The following is a 24,019-nucleotide window of genomic DNA, read 5'->3' on the forward strand; positions in this document are numbered from 1 at the left end:
ACTTACTAGCAGTATATTAAATAATTATAGAGTCATGGAATTTTATAGTTCGAAGGGTTATTCAGTTTAGGACACTAAGGCCAAGAGGTGGAATAACCTGACCTGATCACATAGATATATATAGCAAGAACAGGTTGAGAATCCAAAGCTTTTAATTCCCAACCTATTGCTTTTTCGACCACAGCCAGTCTAGCTCTGAGAAATAGTCTCTACTTGGGTGCAAGCTTCCAGAGGACAGCTGGACTCTATTGATTATCATGAATATATATAAGGCCAATATACAGTATAAAGATTTTGGTATTGTTCATCATAATCTTTGTAATTATGATGTTTTACCAAGTTCATGTTCTCTTTTCCACCTTATTGAGCGTGAAGCCACATTGTGATCCAGGATTATATATTCAGATTCTCTCAAGATGCCCATTTACAGTTTTATATCCTATCTAGGACAATGACCAGGGTCTTTCAGTCAGGGTAACATACTTAAAATAGTTACATGTGGTAGGTAGTAAAAATTAAAACAAACATACTTTTTTGATTTTCCTAATTGAGGTATCTTTGATATTATGATACTTCTACTTAATATAATTATAAATCTTGAATGGAAAAAGAAAATAAAAATTCATAGCTTTTGAAATATGATTTAAAAGAATGTGAAACCATACTTGTCAGTGTTGCTATTCACACTATAAACTTCAAAGGTCTTAGAAATGTCTGAACTTAGAGCCTGTCATATGTAAAAACAATTCTATAAAGCTTCAAATTCTGTATTTTAACCTATGTTAAAAAAAAAGCTTTTCAAAGAAATATATGTGATAAAAATAGAAGCATGGAAATCTCGGATTTAGCAAAATTAGGAGTAAGGTTTCTTTTATGCTTCTTTAATTCTGATGTAATTTGTTTTTAGGAGTTCAGTTTCCCCCCACACCACGAAAATTTCTACAATGATCCTTCAGTATGAAGTTATATTAAAATATCCAGATTTATTTTCATACGATACATTTAAAACTTAGCACCCTGAATTATCAAAATAAAGCAGTTGGTTTTCATTATGTTTTAAGTACACATTCTAAAAATGTTTTAAATCATGTTAACATCCTTAGAATTTTTTTAGACCGTTTGCTTTCCCACTTCTAATCCTCAAAATTTATAGACGGTAGGAGTTAAAAGTTGGGCATGCATGGCTTGAGTTATTTTTTCTCAGGTCAAAGACCAATACAGAACACTGTCAGGGATTTTTTCCCTCAAATGGTCTCATTGCTACTTGCTTATAAATATACATGTAAAACGTGTTTGTGACTTAATTTCCCACAAAAATATTCTGATACAAGTATGAAGATGCAATGTTTGTTTTCTGAAATGTATTTGTTACATCTGTAGATGTGGATGTGTTTTGATGTCAACAGAGTTTTGGTTAACAGTAAAAGAAATCAAAACAGTCACAGATAAATGATCCTAATAACTCGTTTTCCCTTTTTAAATTACTTACACATCATAGATAGTATGTTTTCTTAGTGAATGTAGTAGTTTATTACTTCCACAAGAGGGAGTGTTACATAATTTTATAACTAAAATAAGTCTTTTTAACTAATGTAACTAAAATAATTTTCAGGTTAGCTACAAAATTAATTAAGCCCATCTTAGAACTTTTTCTCATTTTATTATATGTGCTTTCCTGCACTTCATCAACCCAAGAAGCTTCTTAGAGATTGGCATTTCAGATACCTTCAATACAAATTTTCAATTTAAGGATTTATCTGAAATGCCTTATTAGTACCAATGTATGAAATAAGCCTAATGATATAAAATTACATTTGATTTTCTAAATGATTTTACCTAAGCAGGATGAAATTCAAGAAAAAACTAAAAAAATTTTTCAGCACTGGTAAAAAAAATATCACAAAAACAGTCATTCTGTGAGAAGTCTAGGATTTTTTTTTTTTTTTTTTTTTTATTTGCGGTACGCGGGCCTCTCACTGTTGTGGCGTCTCCCGTTGAGGAGCACAGGCTCCGGACGCGCAGGCTTAGCAGCCATGGCTCACGGGCCTAGCCGCTCTGCGGCACGTGGGATCTTCCCGGACCGGGGCACGAACCCCTGTCCCCTGCATCAGCAGGCGGACTCTCAACCACTGCACCACCAGGGAAGCCCTGTCTTTTTTTTTTAATTAGTCTAACTTGAAATGTTTGGGTTTTTTTAAATATAAAATATTTATTTTTTGTAAAGCACTTGGAATGAATTTTGCACTCTGGGAGTCCGTAGACCTGGCTTAAACTTTGATTTAAGCAATGCAAGACCTTTCTGGGCCTGATTTTTATCTATAAATTCAAGAATTTGGACTATCTAATGTCTAAGGTCATTTTATTCTAAAATTCTATGAAATAAGAAGGCACTGGGGAAAGTTAAAAACATTTTTACTTGAAGTTTGCTCTGCAATAGCTAGCAGATTATAGGGATTTTTCTTCAGATAAAATGTATTGATGCTACAGTTTGGAAGCAAAGGTTAAGAACGCAAAGGTATTGAGAGAAGTTCTTCGACAAATAACAGGTCAGAGGTCCTGGCTTTAAACTCCCTTTCCCAGTCCCTTTTTCACCAGTAGTCATCATTTCACTTCTCAGTTCTACACGTTGCTGTTACACAAGCCAGGTTTTGTCCAGAGGTTAACTCGAGCTTTGCTTCATAGCACACCGTGTACGGTATGCTTTCCATTGGTAAAGATAACCTTTAATTGTTTGAAGACTTATTAATCATATTTTCATTTTCTGCTATGTCCTACTTATTTTATCTCTCAATTTCAGGAGAACACACCTAAATATGTTACCTTTCAGGTTTTAAAATATGCTTTGTTCTTTTGGTTGCTTTTCTTGTTATTTTCCTTCATTCCTCCCTCCCTCCCTCCCTCCCTTCCTTCCTTCTATTATTTTTTAATTTTTTATATAATTTTAAAGGTTACTTTTCATTTACAGTTATTACAAAACATTGGCTATATTCCCCATGTTGTATAATAATACATTCTTGAGCCCATCTTATACCCAATAGTTTGTGCCTCCCACCGGGCCCCCATATTGCCTGTCCCCCTTTACAAGTTATTATTAGAAGCTTCAGTATTCTTACTGGATTCTAGATAGACCTATAAAAATAGGTGGAAAGTTTATGAATTTCGTTTGAAAAAGAATTTTCTCTTTTATTCTTTTCTCCAAAATGTAATGATTCTCTGACCTCAAGACTTTAGACTGTTAAAATTAAATTCTAATGTGGCTCAACTTATATATTGTCACCTGACATTTAGCACTTGGTTCTCACTTTCTCTTTCTGCTTTCATGCGCTCTGCCACTCATGAAATCTTATCAGCCGTTGATGCCATTCTCTCTAAATTACCTCTACATTAACTACCTGAGTTCTATAATACCTGCTTATGTTTTCATATGTTCTGCAGTTTATTAAAACTCTTTGTTATTGGTTTTGTCTTCTCTCCAATTTTCAGTTTAGGTATGGTTACATAGTTTCCACATCAAAAATCAGGAACTTTAATCTAACAAATGATGTTTTTTTATTTATGAATTTCCTTTTATGAATCATATTCTAGGATAGCAAAATAAAGAGCATTTAGCATTTAATGAAATGCCTTTATTAAAAAGTACAGATTTGTTTACCATATATCTAATTGCCTTGCCATATTTCTATTTTTAAAAAAAACTTCTTTGTTCTTGTTCCTTAACTTTTCCTAAAATTGTTTTCACGTCTCAGGGTCAGTTCAACTTAAGCAGTTTTCAAATGTCTAGAAATGAGTAAATTTCCACCATGGTAAAAGTAATATTTATGTTAATGAATTATAATGTTAAAATCAGAAATTATATTTATTACGCCCTTCAAAACACTCGATGATTAATTACCTGGAGTTCCATATATGTATTTGCATACACTTATACAGAAAGCCGTGAAGTTTCTGCCTATCTTCATTCTGTCAAATAGAAGTTTGAATCCAGACAAATGGGTAGGCTCTGACTTATGATGTAGTCCTGATTACAGATTTCTTTTTCTCTGTTCTTAAAGCAGTTCTGGGGGCAGTGTGTATCAATTTTGTTTGAGAGCCAACTCAGCCTTACAGGGCCCCAGGCAAAAATGTAGTTAGGGGAGGAAAAGACAGGAAAGGCATAAAATTCTAGTGGAGTAGTATGAAGGAATTCTAGACTTCACAAACCTACACAGCCTAGAGTCAGCTTCTGTTTTAAAAGAGGGAGAGAGAGAGAGAGAAAGAAAACTCTTCTAATATTAATAACAGTTGGAACTTATAGCAGGAGCCAAGGTTTTATCACTTGAGCCACCAAAAACATCTCATGCTTTTTACTAGTTTTTTCTAATTTGAGAAAAGGAAATGGTCAGTATCTAGGAATTAATTCATTTATTCAAAAATATTCATTAAACATTTGTTAGCCAGACACTCTGCTAAGTGCTAGGTACACGTTAGTGGCTTAAATAGGCATAATTCCTGCCCTTTTGAAGTTTACCATGAATTAGCTGTTATCTCCCTGTTTTTTATACTTTATGTTTGATTCTTTTATTAACAGTAGTAGTGATCTGTCTGCATTAATTTGTCTTCTGATTTTCAAATGTGTCAGCAAAACCATTTTTTAAATCTTTACTAACCTTAAATAAGAAAGTGATTACCACTTTCTTTAATGTGACTATCGTCAGTATCTTCTGTGCCATAAGTGTCAGTGGTTGTGAGAATAGCTTGTAGGTTTTATTGCCATTGTCTGCTTTCACCATATGCTTTCAGTGTCAAAGCAGCAGTTGTACTAAAGATGCTTTGTTGTGTTTTTACCGTGTAAAAAGATTTTTTCCAATCATAGCATAACAGGATGTTGAATGACAGAGGTAATGTTTTTTTTTTCCTGCCATAAGGCATAATTTCCACAGCAGGAATTATGCATATTTGTATGTTGGGAAAAGAGGGTTTTTACCATCTCCATGTTGAAAGTCCATGTGGCATGAGGAAATCTTTTCCTTTATTTTTATTGTTGTTGTTGCTGTCATTTAAAAAAATCCATATCGTCACTTAAATGAGAAATATTTGCAATTAAATAGTACCCGAGTTAAACATTTATGAATAGAGCTTGCTTAGTTGTTTGTCATTAGTGAATTTTTCATCTGAATGTTTATTCACCATGCTACAGAAAATGTGATCTTTCTATTGTTCTTAATTCCTCATTGTTTTTAATTCACCAAAGTATAATGTTTCTATCTTTAAGGAGTAGTAGACTTATGGTTTTTGTGAGGTATGTGTACATCAGTTATTGAAAATTGTGTTGTGTGTGCTTTCATGGTGTTTTTGAAATCATGAATTTTATTTTACCTCTTTTAAAAGATAACATAATAATTCTTTTTTTAATAATTAAACTAATTTAGTAAATGCAAGATGGAGGCGCTTTCCTACTGATTATGCTTCCACCTCAGAAGATGAATTTGGATCAAACCGTAATTCCCCTAAACATACCCGTCTACGTACTTCTCCAGCCCTGAAAACGACTCGATTGCAGAGCTCTGGGTCAGCAATGCCTACTAGTTCTTCATTCAAACACCGGATAAAAGAACAGGAAGACTACATCCGAGATTGGACTGCTCATCGAGAAGAAATAGCCAGGTTGGTTTTAATGGGTTATCTCTAAGAGTTGAAATTGTTTCAACTTGATAACAAGTTTAGCTTTTACTTGGTTTGTACTAATAGTCCAAGGAATGAAATCCACAGATAACTTAGTTTTGTTGGTAGTATTACTGTCTATCCTTTTTTTTTTATATGGTATTTTTAATGTGAGTGCTACTTACATATTGTAGAATTAATTTATTTTGGTAAACCGCCCTTTCCTATTTCTAGTAGAGATACAGATGAATTAATATAATTTTTGAAAGATAGTATCAGCTCTACATAATTGAGAATTGTGCAGCTAAATTTTTGATTACATTCCTTTTACCTTCCAAAGAGGTAATAGTGTACTTGTTAGAGATGTTGCTAATGTTCTCTGGGGAGAATTAGAGTTAGTCAGATTATTACTCACACTTCAGTGAGTTCATTAGATACAGTCAGTACAATCCTTTAATAATTAAATGAAAATATTATTTTGAATGTTAAATGTATTTATAATAACCTGAAGATTACATAATAAAAAGTAAAATTCATGCTGCGGATGTGATTTTTAATTGATAGCACTGTAGTTGAACATTAAAGAGAGGCTCTACTCAGATAAATGCTATAATAGTTAAGGGTTTTTTAAGTTTGTAAGGTATTAAATTTTACTGCAGTATGCCACATGTTACCTAAACATTTTCACTGTGTACATGCTAAAATTATTTCTGCCTTTAGTTTAAGACCCTAATCTTCAAGTTTTATACTTGACAACATTTATTAAAGAATTTATTTATAATAATTCATAAATGCTTTTTTAAAAAACTTTTATGATGATTTTATGATGTTCGTCTTTTGTTTTCTTTACTCTGTGGACTTCTGTGAATTGTTTTTTTCTGGCTCATTAGTTTAATGTTTAGGTTTTTTGGTTTTTTGTCTTTAATGACTCTTCACTTGTGATTGCCTTTAGTTCTTAAAGAACATGCCCTTCTAATCTCATTACGCTGCTTAAACGTTGTTTTTTGGCCGTATAAATGACAATAATTATTGAAGCATTGTAAACCAGTTCTGATTACAGTACAGGCATATATGTACTTCGGGATCCATGAATTATTATGGGCCCACAAAACTGTTAGTGAGAGAATCTTGATACTACATTTTTTCTTGTGGGCACAGCTGGCAACAGCAGGCCTTGCTCTTGTCTCATCATTTTTCTCCTTCCCATGCAGAAGTCTCACCACGTGAGCTCAAGGGGTACCTGAGGGAACTAGAGTGTTCTGTTTTTTCTTAGGAGGCTTTGCGTCTCAAGCCCTCTACCCCAAACTAGAACGCTAAACACCTTCTTCTGGGCCAAACCCACTTCCCTGCCCCTAAACAGAAAAGAATTATGATACAAAGGGGAAAGTGAATAAGAACTGTCTGTTATATTTTCACTTAGTTTTATTTTGTTAGTATGTGCATTTTATTACCCTTGTCTATGTATATTTTATTATCTGTAGTAGTACTCTAAAGCTAGGCTATTTAACCTCTAATGATTTCATGCCTTTTTCCTCCAGTTTCTTAGTAGCATTATGCTAATAAAACTTGCTATTGGGATTTAATTTTTCAAGGTATATTTTTCAGCCATACATCTCAAAGCAAGAGAAAGTTCTTTTTGTTTATTAAGTAATTTAAAAAGGCGGAGGGAGGATAGGAAGTATGCAAGGAAAGAAAGTTAATGTTGATATTTAATGTTCCTGTAAGACGCTGATAAGTTTGCTTAATATGAGGAAATTTATTTTCAAATAACTATGAATCACATACTAAATAGAATGGAGAAATACATAGCTTTATTTCTTTAAATTAGCTACCACTTTCACTTAAGAAAACTCACATGCTGGAGCAATACTTTTTTTTTGTTGTTGTTGCTGTTCGCCGGGCCTCTCGCTGTTGTGGCCTCTCCCGTTGCGGAGCACAGGCTCCGAACGCGCAGGCTCAGCAGCCATGGCTCACGGGCCCAGCCGCTCCGCGGCATGTGGGATCTTCCCAGACCGGCGCACGAACCCGTGTCCCCTGCATCGGCAGGAGGACTCCCAACCACTGCGCCACCAGGGAAGCTCTGGAGCAATACTTTTAAGAATAATAGGTAAAGATATTTTTATTTGAAAAGCACAATAATGATTTTAATTTATTACAAAATGTTTTCTGCTTTGTTATATTCTGTTTGCTTAGATTTTAGAGCTATATTACTAAACCAGCACTTTGTAGTCCGTACATAGTAATTATTTACCTTCGTTTAAACTTAAAGCACAAAAATTCCATCTGGTAATTATTTACCTTCGTTTAAACTTAAAGCACAAAAATTCCATCTGGAATATAAAGAATATAAGCAAAATATAATATATTTAGTCTTTCAATTTGAAGAGGAAACTTTTTTCCAGGTACCCCCGATACATGTGCTTTCAATAATGCTTGTCCCAGTTTCTCCATTATAACACAGATACAGATTTGCTTCCCTTGGGAATTTCTTAGATTATACCTTTATGAATTTTAGGGTAAACAAAGCTATAATACCACCTTTACAGATTATCAAATATAATACATTTAACCTAAAAATTATACTGGAAGATTATATAATTCTCATTTGGATCACAATGCACTAAATTTTTTAGGAGAGAGTTCTAGTTAACAATATTTTATTTTAAGGTTTAACAACCAGTTCATTACAGATATGTTATAGGAGAGGATTAAATCATAAAGGCAATATAATATTTTATCCTAATGTTGATTGAAGGTATTATTTGCAAAGGTGAGATCCTCTTGCACCTTTACACCTCTGCAGTTTTATTTTGGATCAAGTTTTTGTATACATAAGTGCTTTATATGTATTGTGTATATGCGTGTAATCCCCGTCCACTCAACAAAGAATTCCTAAGCAACTCCTATGAGCAGAATGTAGTGTTTAGCGTGAGTGAACTGTAAAGATGACTTAGACATTGATGTCCTCAGTTCAGAGTCAGAGGAAAGAAGCAAAAGTGTAGTGTGCAGTTGATACAGGCAGAGTGACAGAAGAGGTTTTAAAAAATAGGAAGTTTGTCCAAGTATAAGATGTAAAGGTGTATAGTTATTGGATGACCAAACTGAAGATAATACAGAGCCAGCTAAATAATAGGAGACTTTGAATGCTAGCTACGAAGTGTGCATATTATTTTATGTATGTTGATACTTTAAGATTTTTGAAAAGGAAGGTAACTTAAGATCTATATTAAAAGAAGGTAACTCTGAAGGGCATTTTGTAGAATTGTTAGAGAGAGAAGAGAGCCTAGAGATAAACTAGTAATCTATTCTAGAAGTTAATGTGCAACATATTGAAGACCTGAGATAGTGTTAGTGAGGGTACAAGTGGAGATATGGACGTGTAACAGCTGACAGCGTTTGATGATTGCCAGCATGACTCTATGGTTGTTCAAATGGATATTGGTAAGAATAAGGAAGACAAAAGACAGGAAGGAAGACAAGCTTCGTTTTGGACATACTGACTTTAAGGTACTTAAGGAACAGCCATGTGAAAGCGTATGGCTCTACAACATAGGAAGCTGATGAGAGCTAGAATCATCGTTTTGGAAGTCAAAGAGAAAATACTTGAAGCTGTGGTCATAGATGATATTGCCAGGAAATGGTGAGTGAACCTAGAATACTGTTAAACTCAGAGGTATAACCTAAATTATAAGGATGCAGTATAGCTGAATGATCAGAATCGTGGACTCTGGGATCAGGCCTTCTAGATTGAAACCCAACTCTACCCACAAGGTCTGTATGACCCTTGACAAGTTAAGTAACTGTGCTCTAGTGATCTCATGCATAAAATGGACGTGACAGTAGTGCCAACTTGAGAGAGTTGACAGACTGATGCATGTGCTTGACATATAGTGCTTGACATATAGTAAGCTAGCAATAAATGTTATATTTAAGTGGAGTGCAGAGAAAACAGTGTGGTGTGTGTGTATACTCAAATATGATTATATTTAGAACTTAATTGTGAGCTTTCCGTTTTCTGTATGACTCCAGATGTAATTGGAGTTTCAGAATCAATGTGATATTCTTATAATTTATAAAATATTCTGTTAGGCTTACCCTATACAAATAGGAAACCTAAGAATCCCAGCCAAGGTTTTGTTCACATTTTCAATCCAAACATTATTTTAAAATGTTCTTTTTTACCTGAGAATAATAACGCTGATATATAAGTGGTCTGTTTTTTTTTTAAATATTGAAATGATTGTTAAATAAATGTATCACAGAACACCCACCTAATGAGTCCTACTCCCTGATTTGATAGCCTCCAAAGTAGTCATCTGACAGTTCATGTCAAGAGGGAAAAAGCTTTTATTATTACTAAGTCTTTTACATATAATACTTTTATTAGTGAAATTCAAATAAGAATACCTATCAAATACATTTTTAAAAATTTTAGAATAGAACTATGGTTTATATTTTTCAAGCCTAAATAATATTTTCAATTAAAATTACAAATGTATGGTAATCTTAACGATGAAAAACCAAATACTTGTCATTTTAATACATTACTAAAAGCTTTTTTGTTTTATTTTTTTGGTAAGAGTCAGTTTAATTTAGTGGCCAGAATTAAGTGTATGGGGTTCCTTATCATCTATAAAGTAATGTAATGAAACATCTATACATAGCAATCTATTTTAGTTAAAAAAGTCTTTTAATGGCAATACAGTTAAAAGATATACTATATTTGGGGGTATGTGTGGAAGTGAGCTTTAATAATACTAAAGTATTTTTTATTTCGGGGAAAACACCATAGAGATAAAATTTACGTTATCAAGGAATAAAGTACATCTGTTCAGTCAGTTTTAAGCTTTATTGGTTCACAATAGCTGAAGTCCAGGTCCAGCCTCTGTCTGTTTGTTCTTTTGGGCTAGGCCAGATCCAAATAGCAAGGGTAGAAACAAAACATCTGCCCAGAATAACTGTCAAATGACAGTTATTCTTCAGTTTCTTATAGTTTTTCAGCATTTTCTAGATATTATGCCTTCATCATATTCTCTGACCTGAGGGTACCTTATACTACCTCTTTGCATGTACTTTGGCTATCTCAAATCTTGCTCATTGAATAAGGGCAGTATTTTCCTATCAGGTGACTTCACACCATCTTCTTTTAACTTGCAGACTTTGTGTCTGGTGGAGATGGCATGGGGTGGTGTGGTGGTGGTTGTTTCTTTAATTTTTCTCATTTATTTAGGAACTGTTTATTGATGGCCAAGAGTGTGCTAAGACCTTCAAAGTTATCTTCTTACCATTACCTCTTCATGACTTGCTCAGTATATTTGAAGCATATTCATAAGTTTAAAGACTACACTTAAGTAAATATAACGTATCTGTGGTGCTAAGCTCACGTTTAAACTTAGTTTCATTGAAGAAAATGGGAGGTAACTTTTTTTAAAAATATATAATTAAATCCCTACCTCTTTTGATGGCCAGAAATAGATTCTACATACTTTATTCCTCTATTTGGGCCAGCCATTAAACTGCTTTGGCTACCCAAAAGAGCTTCCAATTTCAATCCATTACTCTCCCAACCGAAGCCAGTCTTTTGTGGCTCAGGTTACCTATTTCTCCCAATTCTCCGTGCTTTCATTAAATGCCCACAATAGATGTGGATTGCCATAATTCTTCCATTAAGGTTTTTTGTAATATTGCATCAAAATTCCATCAACATATAATAAATATAACAGAGTTTCCATCAAAAGAAGAATAAGATCTTCCTTATCAGTAGGAAACTTTTGTGAACCTTCCCTATAGTCTTTAGCTAGGTCAAGTATATGAGTTAATCTTTATGCCTCTTGAGAGCTAGGCTTCTTTGATTCTTTATTATAAAGTCAGATTCAACATAAGATTTTCTGGAATGACTCTTAATGTCTCTCCTAAAACTAATTTTATATTTTTATCACTCTTGTCATTTAAAAAGTAGACTAAATTATTTCTTAAAAGCTAAGTAAAGTTACAGTTATAATCTCTTATCCAGTGTTAAAGTAACAAGAGGTTTGATTTGTTATCATTCACTTCAATGTTAGGATTCTAAAGCTAGTATACTTCTTTAGTAGCTCATCACTTCCTTTTTTCCAGTAATATCAAAGGCAGTCTCATGCTCATGGTTTATATGTATATCCTTTGAAGCTCTACTTACATATAAAAACTTTTGAAACTTAATATGCTATTAAAAAGATAAAGCAGATATTTTCCTTTTCAGTTAATTTAAAACCTAAAAGGCTGTTAATGTTGGTAATTTAAATCAATAAAGTCTGATAGTTTGTTTCTGTCATAGTTATTAGGTCACACTTGCAAATATTGCATGCTTAATAGGACATGCATTTCACAAGGTCTCACTCTCATTTTCAATATTTTAAACTTCCAGTATACCCAAAGCGTATTATTAATATATTTTCCCCTGTTTTTAACCCTTCAGTGAAAAATAGCCTTTAATTGATTTAAATAAGAAAGGGGACATTACTGAGATAGTTCACCTGAGAAAATCATAAACTTCATAAAGTATGTCCTCATTACCCCACCTTTTTACAAATAATGCATATTCATTTCTACAAAATTTTTGAAATTGGATTATTGGTTCTGACCCTAAGGTAGACAAAATTACACAGATGTTATAGAACTTAACCCTGAAACTATATTTCCTTCCTTAAGGACTGTTTTCCTATCCATATTTTGTAATAAAATAAAATTAAATGTGAAAATTATCCAATTTTTCTAATTAGAAGGCTTGAGTTTTTATTGATATTGCAAAGGAAGCAGATGGAAGCAAAACTCCAAATAAAAGGTCTGTTCATTTTAGAATTTCCTCCTTCAGCAGATTTATTGAGGTGGAGATTGAGAATAAGAACAGGGGTTATAAACTTGGAGATAAAAGAAAGAATACAAGAGATATAAAGAACTACATTATTGTAAAATATTCTAATAACTGTAATCTAGAAGTACTACAGAATTAATTTGTAAGCCTAGATTGAACAACCATATGAATAGATCCATACTCTATGTTGAGTCATAAAACTGTTATTTCTGAAGATACTCATAACTTTGGCTTTTTTTTCTTGATAATTTTATATGTCTTTTAGAATTCCTAATACTGGTTTTAGTAGGTGCTCAGATTTTTAAGCAATGCAGATTTAAATTAAGTTAATGGTCTGTATTATTGAGTCAGCTTTAAGATAGGAATTGCCATGCAAAGAAACAGCTGGTATATACGCAACATACTTGTAAATTAAAAGAAAGCTTTTCGGATGCCTACTAACTGAACAGTATATGTGGTATATACATTAAGAGTTCATTGTAGTACAGTTTTTACTGTATAACATGTTGACATTGCTGTTGTTTGTGGGTTTTTTTTAATTAATTCATTACTGCTTTCTGCAAATATCAGAAGCTTCATCGTACAAATGTCTGCATAAAAAACTTTAAAAATAAAATAGATCGTTAGATAAGTAAAAGTTGCCTATTTCTTATCTCATTAAACTGGGTTATTCTGTTTCTCATCCTAGTTCATTTATTTTAGGAAATTACAAGAGTGGAATATTGTATCTAAGGAAACAGTTTACACCCATTCTCAAAAGAGTTACATCAACAGTTAACAAGTTTTTAAAAATTAGATGTGGAATGGTAATATGAGATATAGCGTGATGTATAGAAAGATCTGGTTACACCACTTACTGTTTGTGACCTTAACCGAAAAATTAGTTGCATAACCTCTCCTGAGGCTGATTTTCCTCATCTACAAAACAAGCTGATTAATACCTCTCTTACAAGGTGGTTGTAAGAATTAGAGTTGGTGAATATAAAGCTTCTTTATAATGGTTTTGATTATAATATATGGTAAGTATTGGTTTTGATTATTTGAAAATATAATTCTAAGCTTCTGAAGCCAAGGACCCTGTCTGCTTATTCACCATTGCAGCCCTTAGGGCCTACCACAGTGGCCAGATTAGTAAATATTTTTTGGTAAATAAAAAGGAATTGACCACAGATTGCTTCTGTTGGGCCGTAGCTTCAACATAGCTTTTCTTTTTAAATCTGTAGTTAAGTTTTTATGCAATTACTGCATTCCTTGAAAGTCTTTCAAGCTCACATTTTGTATAAGTTAAAAAACTGTTACTTTGTGCTTTGGATTTTAGAGTTGGGAATCTTAAAACAGGTACTTTACAAATATTCTGTCATTCCAAAACCTTCCCTGTGGAAGTAGCCAAATAGAGATCATGTGCAGGGGATGCATAACTTAGAAAATGTTCAGTTATCACCAATAGCAATTATTTAATTCTTCAATCCATGTAGCTAAAAATACAAATAAATGGCTTTATGGAAATAAGCTCTAAACCTGGAATCTGGCCCTGTCTTAGCTACTTCTAAGTTGTATGGTCATGAGCAAGCCAGTAATTTTCTCCTAAAATGTGTCTTTATTCATAATCCGATAGGTTCTACCTCACAAGCTCTGCCTCTATCTTGTGACCCTCAAATGACATATTGTGTACTGTGAAGTATGGTATATGGTGTAAAGTGCCATGCTGTGTCACAGTTCCTCACCTTGGTACCATACACCCCTTGGGCCATCTGGGGAAGCTTAGGGAGCTCTTCTCAGAAGAATGTTTCTAAATGCATAAACGTAAAATACTTAGAATGACAAAGAAATGCAATTATATTGAAATACAGTTATCAAAATATTTTTAAAGGTATATAGTAATATATGGTTCTCTGTTAACATACTAAATGGAATGTTATGGCTGTGGGTTTAATGAACTGCAGTAATTTTGAAATAGTGATGACTAAGTGTTTTGAGGTACTTGTAGCAACTATAATGTGATTACTTTTACTGACAAAAAATTAGCAGTATTGCTAATACCACTGTTGTTTATTGCTTGTATTTATAATTGAAAGAAATGCTAAGTTTCAGTTAGGAGAGTGGTGAAAATAAAGTTGTAATTGCTTTTCTCATTCAAGTTCATGGACTCCTTGAATTCTGTTCACCACCCCCAAGTTTAAGAACTCCTGTATAGTCATTAACATTAACAGTGTATTTTTAAAAGATATATCAGTACTTCAGGTGTTTAACATGTATTTTTCAAAGTGACAACTTGCAGATGACGTGCAATTTAGTTTTATTAATATTTGGAATTAAAGTTTAAGACTTTGAGTATCAAATAGTTAATAGCATGTCCAAAAAAATCTTAAATTTTGAGTACAGATCTTTAAATATACAATTTATGTAACTGATTCTATCAAAATGATTGTTTCTAAACCTGTTATTTGAAAGTATTAAACTTCTTTTCTAAAATTATTGCCAGGATCAGCCAAGATCTTGCTCTCATTGCTCGGGAAATCAACGATGTAGCAGGAGAGATAGATTCAGTGACTTCATCAGGCACTGCCCCTAGTACCACAGTAAGCACTGCTGCCACCACCCCTGGCTCTGCCATAGACACTAGAGAAGAGGTAGGAGATCTTCATGGAGAAATGCATAAGGTTCTTTCTTTTCTTTATTTCTTTTGCTTTTAGCTTTTTGCTTAGTTTATTTTAGTTACGTCCACCCTTCCTGTTTGCATGAAGCTCTGCATTTTCCAACTTTACTTTAACAAGTTTCTTTTATGTTTTTATAACAAAACTAGTAAAGGCTAACATTTTGTCTACTATTAACATGAAGCTATAAAATGATTTAAAATAAGCACTTTGTAAAATATGAAAATAAACGGTATCTGAAAAGCAAATCCAAATTTGGTAAATGTATAAATAGTAAATAGTTGTATAAAGTTTTTGTAAATTTTACGTAGCTTCTTAACTAGGAGTTATCTCTAGTAGCAAAGAAAGAGAAAAATTCTACAGTTTTCACGACTTCAAATAATTCTGTTGATGAATATACACATGCATATGTATACACGAAGATTCTTAAAAAATTGAAATATACCTACACACACACTCAAATATGTGTATCCAGTTTTGAAACACTCGTGAACTCTGCAATGTAAGTTAGCATATATAGACTATTGCCCTTCCAAAACCAGGGCCTCCTGCCCTCCCACTCCTGGGGGCACCATATACATACATGGCTCCAGAAGGTGCCTTTAACATATAATATAAAAATAATGTACTCTGGCCATGTTGGCTCTCTTGATTTGGTGCAGAGATACAAACAAAAGATTGGCATTTTGAAAAATGAATTATAGTTTTATTAGAACAAAGCCACACTAATTTGTTTAATTATCATCTGGCTGTTTTATGCTACAACGTCAGAATTGAGTAGTCGGACAGAAGCTGTATGGCTGCAAAGCCTAAAATATTTATTATCTGACCTTTTACAGAAAAAATTTGCCAGCCCCTAATATTGATGATTCATTCCACTCCCTTAATTTTATAAAATAATGTTCTCAATAGTAGCCAAAAATGGCTAGCCTCTTTGACAAATTTAATTCTGGTAAACTGTACTACTAAAATTTTCTTCAGTTGCTTTTTGTCACCTTTATAATCTTATTCTTTAATGGTCATTTTTTGGGTTTTTTTTTTTCCCCTTTATGTGTTGCCTAATTTGGTAAATGATGTTTCATCAACCTGTGTAGAGTTTTGTTACCACAGTGATCAATTGTAAATGTATATAAAAATCATTCTTATTGGTGAAAAACAAAAGAATCCTCTTGGTGGCAAGACATACACAATTCTTCTGGTACACTTTAAATGATGAAGATATTATTTTCACAGCTGTCTAACTAAATGTCTAACATGATTGTACCTTCACTCAGACCCAGTAAAATTTTTCAAACATTTCATTGAGTAGAGTTCCATTTTTTCCTTTTGGCTTTATTTCTTATTATTGTACTAGAGTTTATTCCTTCTTCAGTAAACCTGAGCTACTTTGTACCGTATGTGTATAATTTGCACTGTAGATGGCAGTGTATCATTTGTACTGGAATATGTCATTTCTGTAACATTGCTAAAAGTTTATCTAAGACCAAAAACTACTTACTTTGTGAACCAAAAAAAACTTTTTTTTTGGAAACTTAATTATAATTTGCAATTTATTTATCTGTGAAGAAATTTGGCACCTGGATTTGGGGAGAAAAAAAGGAAAAAAGCAAGATAGGAAACTAAAAGAAAAAGAAAGATTATTTTACACGGGCAAGGCAATGTGAGTAAAATAAACTCCTTGTCCATATACATGGCTCAGTTTTTTCTATTTACCATCTGTGCTTTCCATTTAGGGGAAACCTTATCCATGGAAGACTCAAATTTAACATAGTTACATATTTTGGATTTTGAAAATCGATGTAGACGAACATTTATTTTATAAAACAGACACCTTTGAAGTGCTTATGAAAAGAAAGTAATTGGTTTATTGAAGATTTCATGCTTCTATTACCACCTGAGAATGGAATGACTTCTGTCTAATTATAAAAACTATAATGCCAATATCTATATTTTTCCAAATTACTCTGTGCTCATAAGGATTTGCTTTTGTCCTATTAGTTAGTTGATCGTGTTTTTGATGAAAGCCTCAACTTCCGGAAGATCCCTCCATTAGTTCATTCTAAAACACCAGAAGGAAACAACTGTCGGTCTAGTGATCCAAGACCTCAACCAACAGAGCCTCCTGATCACTTAACTATTACAAGGCGGAGAACCTGGAGCAGGGATGAAGTGAGTAAACCATAAACTTTAACAAATGGCAAAGGAGGCATGCCCCATTGGTGGGAAAAAGATGAGAACTATTCAATATATAGGGCTGGGAAAAAAAGTGCTTGTCCTTATGGGTAGAATGGAATTTCATCCTGACATCACATCAAATACAAATAATTAACTCCAAATGAATTTAGTTCCTAAAGGGCAAAAGCAGGACTTTAAAATCCTTTAGTAAAATATAGGTAAATATCTTTCAACATTGCAGTAGGGAATGATTTCTTAAAAGGCACAAAAAGTTTTGACTTTAATAAAAGATTGATAAATTTGAGTATGTTAAAGGACTATGTGAAACATATAGGCAATAAGGGATTAGTATACAGAATATATCAGAACTCCTACAATCAATTTAAAAAGGCAAAAACAGCCCAGTAGAAAAATCTGCAAATAACATGCACAGCATTTCACTGAAAATACCCAAGGCCTATGAAGAGATGTTCAACTTCATGAGTGTTCAGAGAAATACTTTTCAAGACTACAGTGAGAGTATTTTATACTCATTCAATTGGCAACAAATAAAAAAGTCTTAAAATATTAAATGTTGGAGGAGATGTGGATACATGAGATTTCTTATTGTTGCTAGTGAGGTTAAATTGGTCCAGTCACTTTGGCAAACAGCTTGACATTATTTCCTAAAGTTGAGCATAAACATAGCCCATTGTCTAGTAGTTTTGCTGCTAGTGCATACCCTTTCCCATTGAGAGCAAAAGTCATGCAAAAGGATATTTATAATAGCGGTATGGACAGTAACAAAACTTGGAAACAATCTAAGTGTTTATATCTGAAGAAAATTGAATGTATTAACTGGTATGTACACAAATTGAACAATTTATGGAGTAATCAAAACAAATGAACTACAGCAACATGCCACAATGTGGATGAATTTTAGCAATAGAACATTTAATGAAAAAAGTAGGGCTTCCCTGGTGGCGCAGTGGTTGGGAATCCGCCTGCCGATGCGGGGGCGCGGGTTCGTGCCCCGGTCTGGGAGGGTCCCGCGTGCCGCGGAGCGCCTGGGCCTGCGCGTCCGGGGCCTGTGCTCCGCGGCGGGAGGGGCCGCGGCAGTGAGAGGCCCACATACCATACACAAAATAAAAAAAGTAATTCTCAAAAGATTGTATATAATGTGTTTTGTCACAAATTAATAAAATAAAAATATATACTTAGGATAGAAATAGATCTAACAAATTATATAAAAAGGAAAGCAAGGGAATGATAAATGGGATTCAGGACATTATTTACCTTGGGCGGAGGGAGACAGGGAGCTGCGATGGAAAAAACCTAGAGGTAGATTATAGCAGTTAGCTGTTTCTTTATAACAGACCACAAAAATCTCAGTGGCATAAAGCAATAGGCATTTATTTATCACACACCTGTGAGTTAACTGGTGGTACTGCTCAGCTGGGCAATTAAAAGTTGTAGGTTGAGTTTAGGTTTGCTCCATGTGTCTCTCTTGTTGCTAGGACCACATCTGTGGATTACTGGATATACGGAACTGGAGGTAAAAGTTAGCGTATAAGAATATATATGTTTGCAGTAGTACATAGTAGAAAAAAATCCACCTGATGGAGAAGCACTGTAGCTAGTTCCATAGCTGCAATTATAATATGCTAGATGGTTTTAGAACACACTTTCTTTGTCCTGATAGTTGATAAGTTGTTCTTGGTTTCAGAGAAAGGGCCCATTCTCTAATCTTATTCATACTTACTTGTCCTGAGGTCTAGGAAGATAAATTCCTCTAAATGTAATAAAACTATAGAAATTTATATTTTTAAAGAGAATGGAAACATTTAGATTGATAGTTATCTCATAGTTGATAATCAGAAAAAAATTTAATACATTGTGATACTGAACTCTATGACGTAGAAAAGAGAGATATCCTTTCTATGTTATAATCTACCGTAGACTACCCTGCCCTTTCTCACTCCTTCCTAATTAATATATGTCTTCTACTCTTATTTGGCCTTTTTTCTCAAGGCTCACAAAATACCATTATGCTTATTTAGCCTTTCATTGCCTTTATGTTGCTTTTCACACCCTAAGTTACCTTTTATCCCTCACTAAATTCAAATACTTATCATACTCAAGTTCTGGTTTTCCATGATACTTTCCTTATTAATGCCACCGCTCAGTGAACTCCCTTTCATTAGAATTCGTAAAGCAGTGAATCACAATTAGTACTTATTTACATTGTTTTTATAAAAATATTTAATAATATTTCCTGTATGTTGTTGTTATCTCCCCTACCAGTGTTTAAAGCACCTTAACATCCAAGGCCATATCTTATTTTCTGGGTTTTTTTTACAGAGTCTAGACATAGTTCTGACAATGTAAGGAACTGATTTTAGAACCCATATCTAGTCCCAAGTTCAGTCCTTTTTCTTGCATTCCACACTAGCTGTGCCTTTCATGGTTTAGCTCTTGGCAAGCTACAGGATGCTGGCCAAATTCAGCCTACCACCTGGTTTTGTAAATAAAGTCTTATTATGACACAGCTGCTTTTGCTATAATGAGGTGCATAGTTGTGACAGAGACCATATGGCCCCAGTCTTCACTCTCTGGCCCTTTACAGAAGTTTGCTAACCCTTGGTTTTGCCCATAAAGTTCAACTGGGGTGGTAACAACCCCCATCATTAAAACTTATTATTTTAAGTAAATTTTTAAAAATTATCTTTCCCACTGTGGAGAACAAGGATTATAATCTTCTTGATCTCTGTGTGCATATTATTTGGTGAATATTTGCCTACTATTTAATACTAGGAGACATGCCTTGAGTTTGGCTCAAGTACTCAGTGTAGTTGAAGGTGATATATAACTGTTATCATTTTGAATTTAATTCCACCAAAGGGATATCCTAAAACTAGAGCATTATGGGAGGGTTATTAACCAAAGGACTAAATTAATGAAATAAACATCGATTAACAGAATCTTATATGGGAATAAAGTCTCCAAATTCAGTCACTGATTGAATGATTTTTTGACTGCACATTATTTGTCCAGCACTGTTTTGATGCCCTCACAGCTGAGTGCAGAAGGCAGCCAAGTAAGCAGGTAATTACAATTCACTGGGCTAAGTGTAAGAAGGGAAATATAGGATGTGATACTGTGGGAACCCGTAGGAAAGGCACTTGAGAAAATTCAGAGAAGGGTTCTTAGAGATATTGCCATGCAATTTAAGTCCTTAAGGGTGGGAGAGGTGTTGGACACTCGAAAACTGGGTCCAGTAGAGAGGGCTAGGGGATGATGAGAGATGACAATGGGCATACTTCACGGAGGGAATTGAGGAATAGAAAATTCAATACAACACAGTCCCTATACAAAAGATTCTGGCTAGCGAAGGGGTCAGTCACTGAAAGATAATAAATCACTTATATTTTCCCATTTGTGATCATTTGAATTGGAAGCATGGGGGACAGGATCATGATAGTAATTGAAGATTAGATAATATGGATTGTTTTTTGAAAGTTATATGATGAAAATAATATGGAAACTTGACAAGTTATTTAACAAAAAAGAACTCCTTTGTTAATATTTTCTTTCTCAATTTAGTTACACATTGCTCTAATTAGATTCTTCATTGATCTTTATTAAAATTAGCATAAATATTAAATGCCCCTAAATTATCTTTATTAAAATTAGCATAAATATTAAATGCCCCTAAATGTAGTGAGTTGTGACTAGTATTCTTGGTGGTTATCCAATAGAGCAGTACTGTTTTAATGTCTGTTCTTTTCTTTTCATGTTTCAGGTCATGGGAGATAATCTGCTGCTGTCATCCGTCTTTCAGTTTTCTAGGAAGATAAGACAGTCCATAGACAAGACAGCTGGAAAGATCAGGTATTTTTGTATTACTCAAACATCCTTGCTTCTGTTACCATCTGTTCCACTTTCTGCAAGCCTGCTACCACAGCTTCTGGGAACTCGTGAAGTCAATGGTACTGAACCTTACTGCTGCCACTAGCATGTTCTTTCCTGTTTAGATATTATAGCTATATGCTAGACAGCACAAAGGGCACAAAAAGAGAACAGATCTCCCAAATAATCAGCCCCTTGGTAATTGAGAGCTAACAGCTGTAATCACTTAGATTAATTTTATTAATAATCAGAAAAATTTACTCTTCCACAAAATAATAGTAAGTATTTGAAATTAACAGAATTTTAGGGCATCTTTTATGAGACCTCAAACTTTAGTCTAGTTACAGCTTCCTCATCAGTAAAGAGAACAAAATGAGTACTCGTGTAAGACTCAGAAAATTTATGTAAAAAGGCCGTAGATAGTCAAAAACTAGATTTTCTAATGCCTTTGCTATTTATTTATGTTGAATCACAATAATTTTTTCAGTGTCTGATCCCTTCGCTAGCCAGACTCTTGTGTACAGGGACTGTGTTGTATTGAATTTTCTATTCCTCAATTCCCTCCGTGAAGTATGTCCATTGTCATCTCTCATCATCCCCTAGCCCTCTCAACTGGACCCAGTTTTTGAGTGTCCAACACCTCTCCCATCCTTCAGGACTTAAATTGCATGGCAATATCTCTAAGAACCTTCTCTGAATTTTCTCAAGTGCCTTTCCTACGGGTTCCCACAGTATCACATCCTATATTTCCCTTCTTACACTTATCCCAGTGAATTGTAATTACCTGCTTACTTGGCTGCCTTCTGCACTCAGCTGTGAGGGCATCAAAACAGTGCTGGACAAATAATGTGCAGTCAAAAAATCATTCAATCAGTGACTGAATTTGGAGACTTTATTCCCATATAAGATTCTGTTAATCGATGTTTATTTCATTAATTTAGTCCTTTGGTTAATAACCCTCCCATAATGCTCTAGTTTTAGGATATCCCTTTGGTGGAATTAAATTCAAAATGATAACAGTTATATATCACCTTCAACTACACTGAGTACTTGAGCCAAACTCAAGGCATGTCTCCTAGCATTAAATAGTAGGCATATGATTGGGCCCTAAAGGTTTGTTAATTCATGTGTAATAACTAATTGATTAAGCTGACCTTTTTTTTTTCCTACAAATTTCAGTTGGGCTTTATGCCAGGGAAGGGAGAGCTTCATTTGTCTCTGGGCACGTGCCTGATTAGGAAATCATAGGAGGATGGTTTGTCATGTGAAGGAGAGCTCTCTTACTTGTGACAGAAGATGGGATCAGCAAACTTGGGAGTGATGTAGTCATTAAAGGAACACATACACAATATTCCACCTAAGATGATGTTAGAGCACTAATGACTTAATCACTGAGTATGATTAAAATGAAAATAATGCACTCATTTATAAGCCCAGTCAGAAATTAGAAAATGGTGTTATTTATGAAGAGCCTGCAACTGATGTAATTTCTCTAAATCAGTTATAAACCTGAAAATGTGCCCAGTTTTAATTTAGAAAGATCCAGTGAAAATATATTGTTATTATACCTTTTACTTCTTTGTAACATGATTTTAATAATAAAAGTATTTTTAAAATAATAAAATAAATTTTAATAATAAAAAGGGGTGATTGGACTTAGATGGATTAGAAGTTGTGAATAGTAAAATACAGATGGTAAAGCAAAATAATGAAATTAAGACAAATCACATGTAGGTAGCAAAGACAGCTGCCTGCTCAAATAAATGAGCTAGAATGTAAGTTCCATGAGAGTAGGGGTCTTTGTCTAAACATACAGTGACTAGAATGTACAATATTTGTTACTATTTGTTGATGAATGATTATTAAATTATGACTCTCTAGGAAATTAAGCTTCTTTAAAACTCATAGCTATATGTGAAAATTGATAAGGGTAAACTTATCAATAAAGACATATTGTCTTTAAGTTTTTTATCCCTTCAGTGGCTTAGAACTCTGGGGACATTTGTGTGAGTGTGTGAGTTAGGAACCTCAGGTGACAATTCTAAGACATTTTCAGCAAAGGTGAAATATGTATGGTTTAACAATTTGAAAAAGCACAAGCATTATACTCAGTAACCACCTTCTGGCAAAATTCACTGAATTTTCAGTGTGGCTAAGCACAGACTTTTTGTATTGTATGAGTCCATTGTAATTCTAAGTTGGTCCATGAAATAGTCATTGTTTTCTTACTTTCACCAATCCTAATGCTGTAAGCTATAAGGACTCTTTTATAGAGCACATAATAATTTCTTATGCCTTAATATCACAGTCATTAGGATAACAGCTCTTAGATAGTTGGCAAGGATGTTTAGTCTTTTGGGTATAGAAATTTTAACAGTAGATCAGAAGAATATTCTTATATAGGATTCTGGAACCACTGTTGCCTTTTTAAGTATGGTTATTTGTAATTGTTGATGTTCCAGACTTGATTAGATGTTTATGAATTTCATGTTTTTAAATAAGTTGAACCTAGCACATTGAACTTGGAAGAAATACAAATAAAAATGTAATTTAGTTTACTACTTAAATACTGATCAGCTTCTAATAGTAATACTTTACTTTCCGGTACAGTGTTGCTTTTTATATAAGGCAGTTAAACTAGATTTCCAAGCCCAATGACGAAATTTAAATAGAAACTAACAAGGTACCTAGTATTTATAGCTCTCTAAAGCTGCCGAATCGTGTCTTCTAGATTGAAGAGAGAAGCATACCGCATTTGAAAGACAAGTCAAAATTTTGTGGTCCTTTATTTTATAAGTTAAGATACTTGAAA

At 33.7% G+C, this 24,019-nt stretch overlaps 1 protein-coding gene across 14 annotated transcripts in view; it reads left to right on the plus strand.

The window, feature by feature from the left end:
- CEP170 (centrosomal protein 170) overlaps positions 1–24,019 on the plus strand; it is a 148,281-nt gene that overhangs the window by 118,824 nt on the left and 5,438 nt on the right. For 9 of the 14 annotated variants that reach the window (XM_033851783.2, XM_033851798.2, XM_033851801.2 and 6 more), the window contains 4 exons: positions 5,409–5,643; positions 14,973–15,150; positions 17,143–17,313; positions 21,101–21,189. In XM_033851783.2, coding sequence (XP_033707674.1) covers positions 5,409–5,643; positions 14,973–15,150; positions 17,143–17,313; positions 21,101–21,189 — 673 coding nt within the window. The remainder of the gene's footprint in view (positions 1–5,408; positions 5,644–14,972; positions 15,151–17,142; positions 17,314–21,100; positions 21,190–24,019) is intronic. The other 5 variants (XM_019920401.3, XM_033851821.2, XM_019920399.3 and 2 more) reach the window with 3 other exon arrangements.

This window comes from Tursiops truncatus, chromosome 1 (assembly GCF_011762595.2).
Source record: "Tursiops truncatus isolate mTurTru1 chromosome 1, mTurTru1.mat.Y, whole genome shotgun sequence".
NCBI lineage: Eukaryota > Metazoa > Chordata > Mammalia > Artiodactyla > Delphinidae > Tursiops > Tursiops truncatus.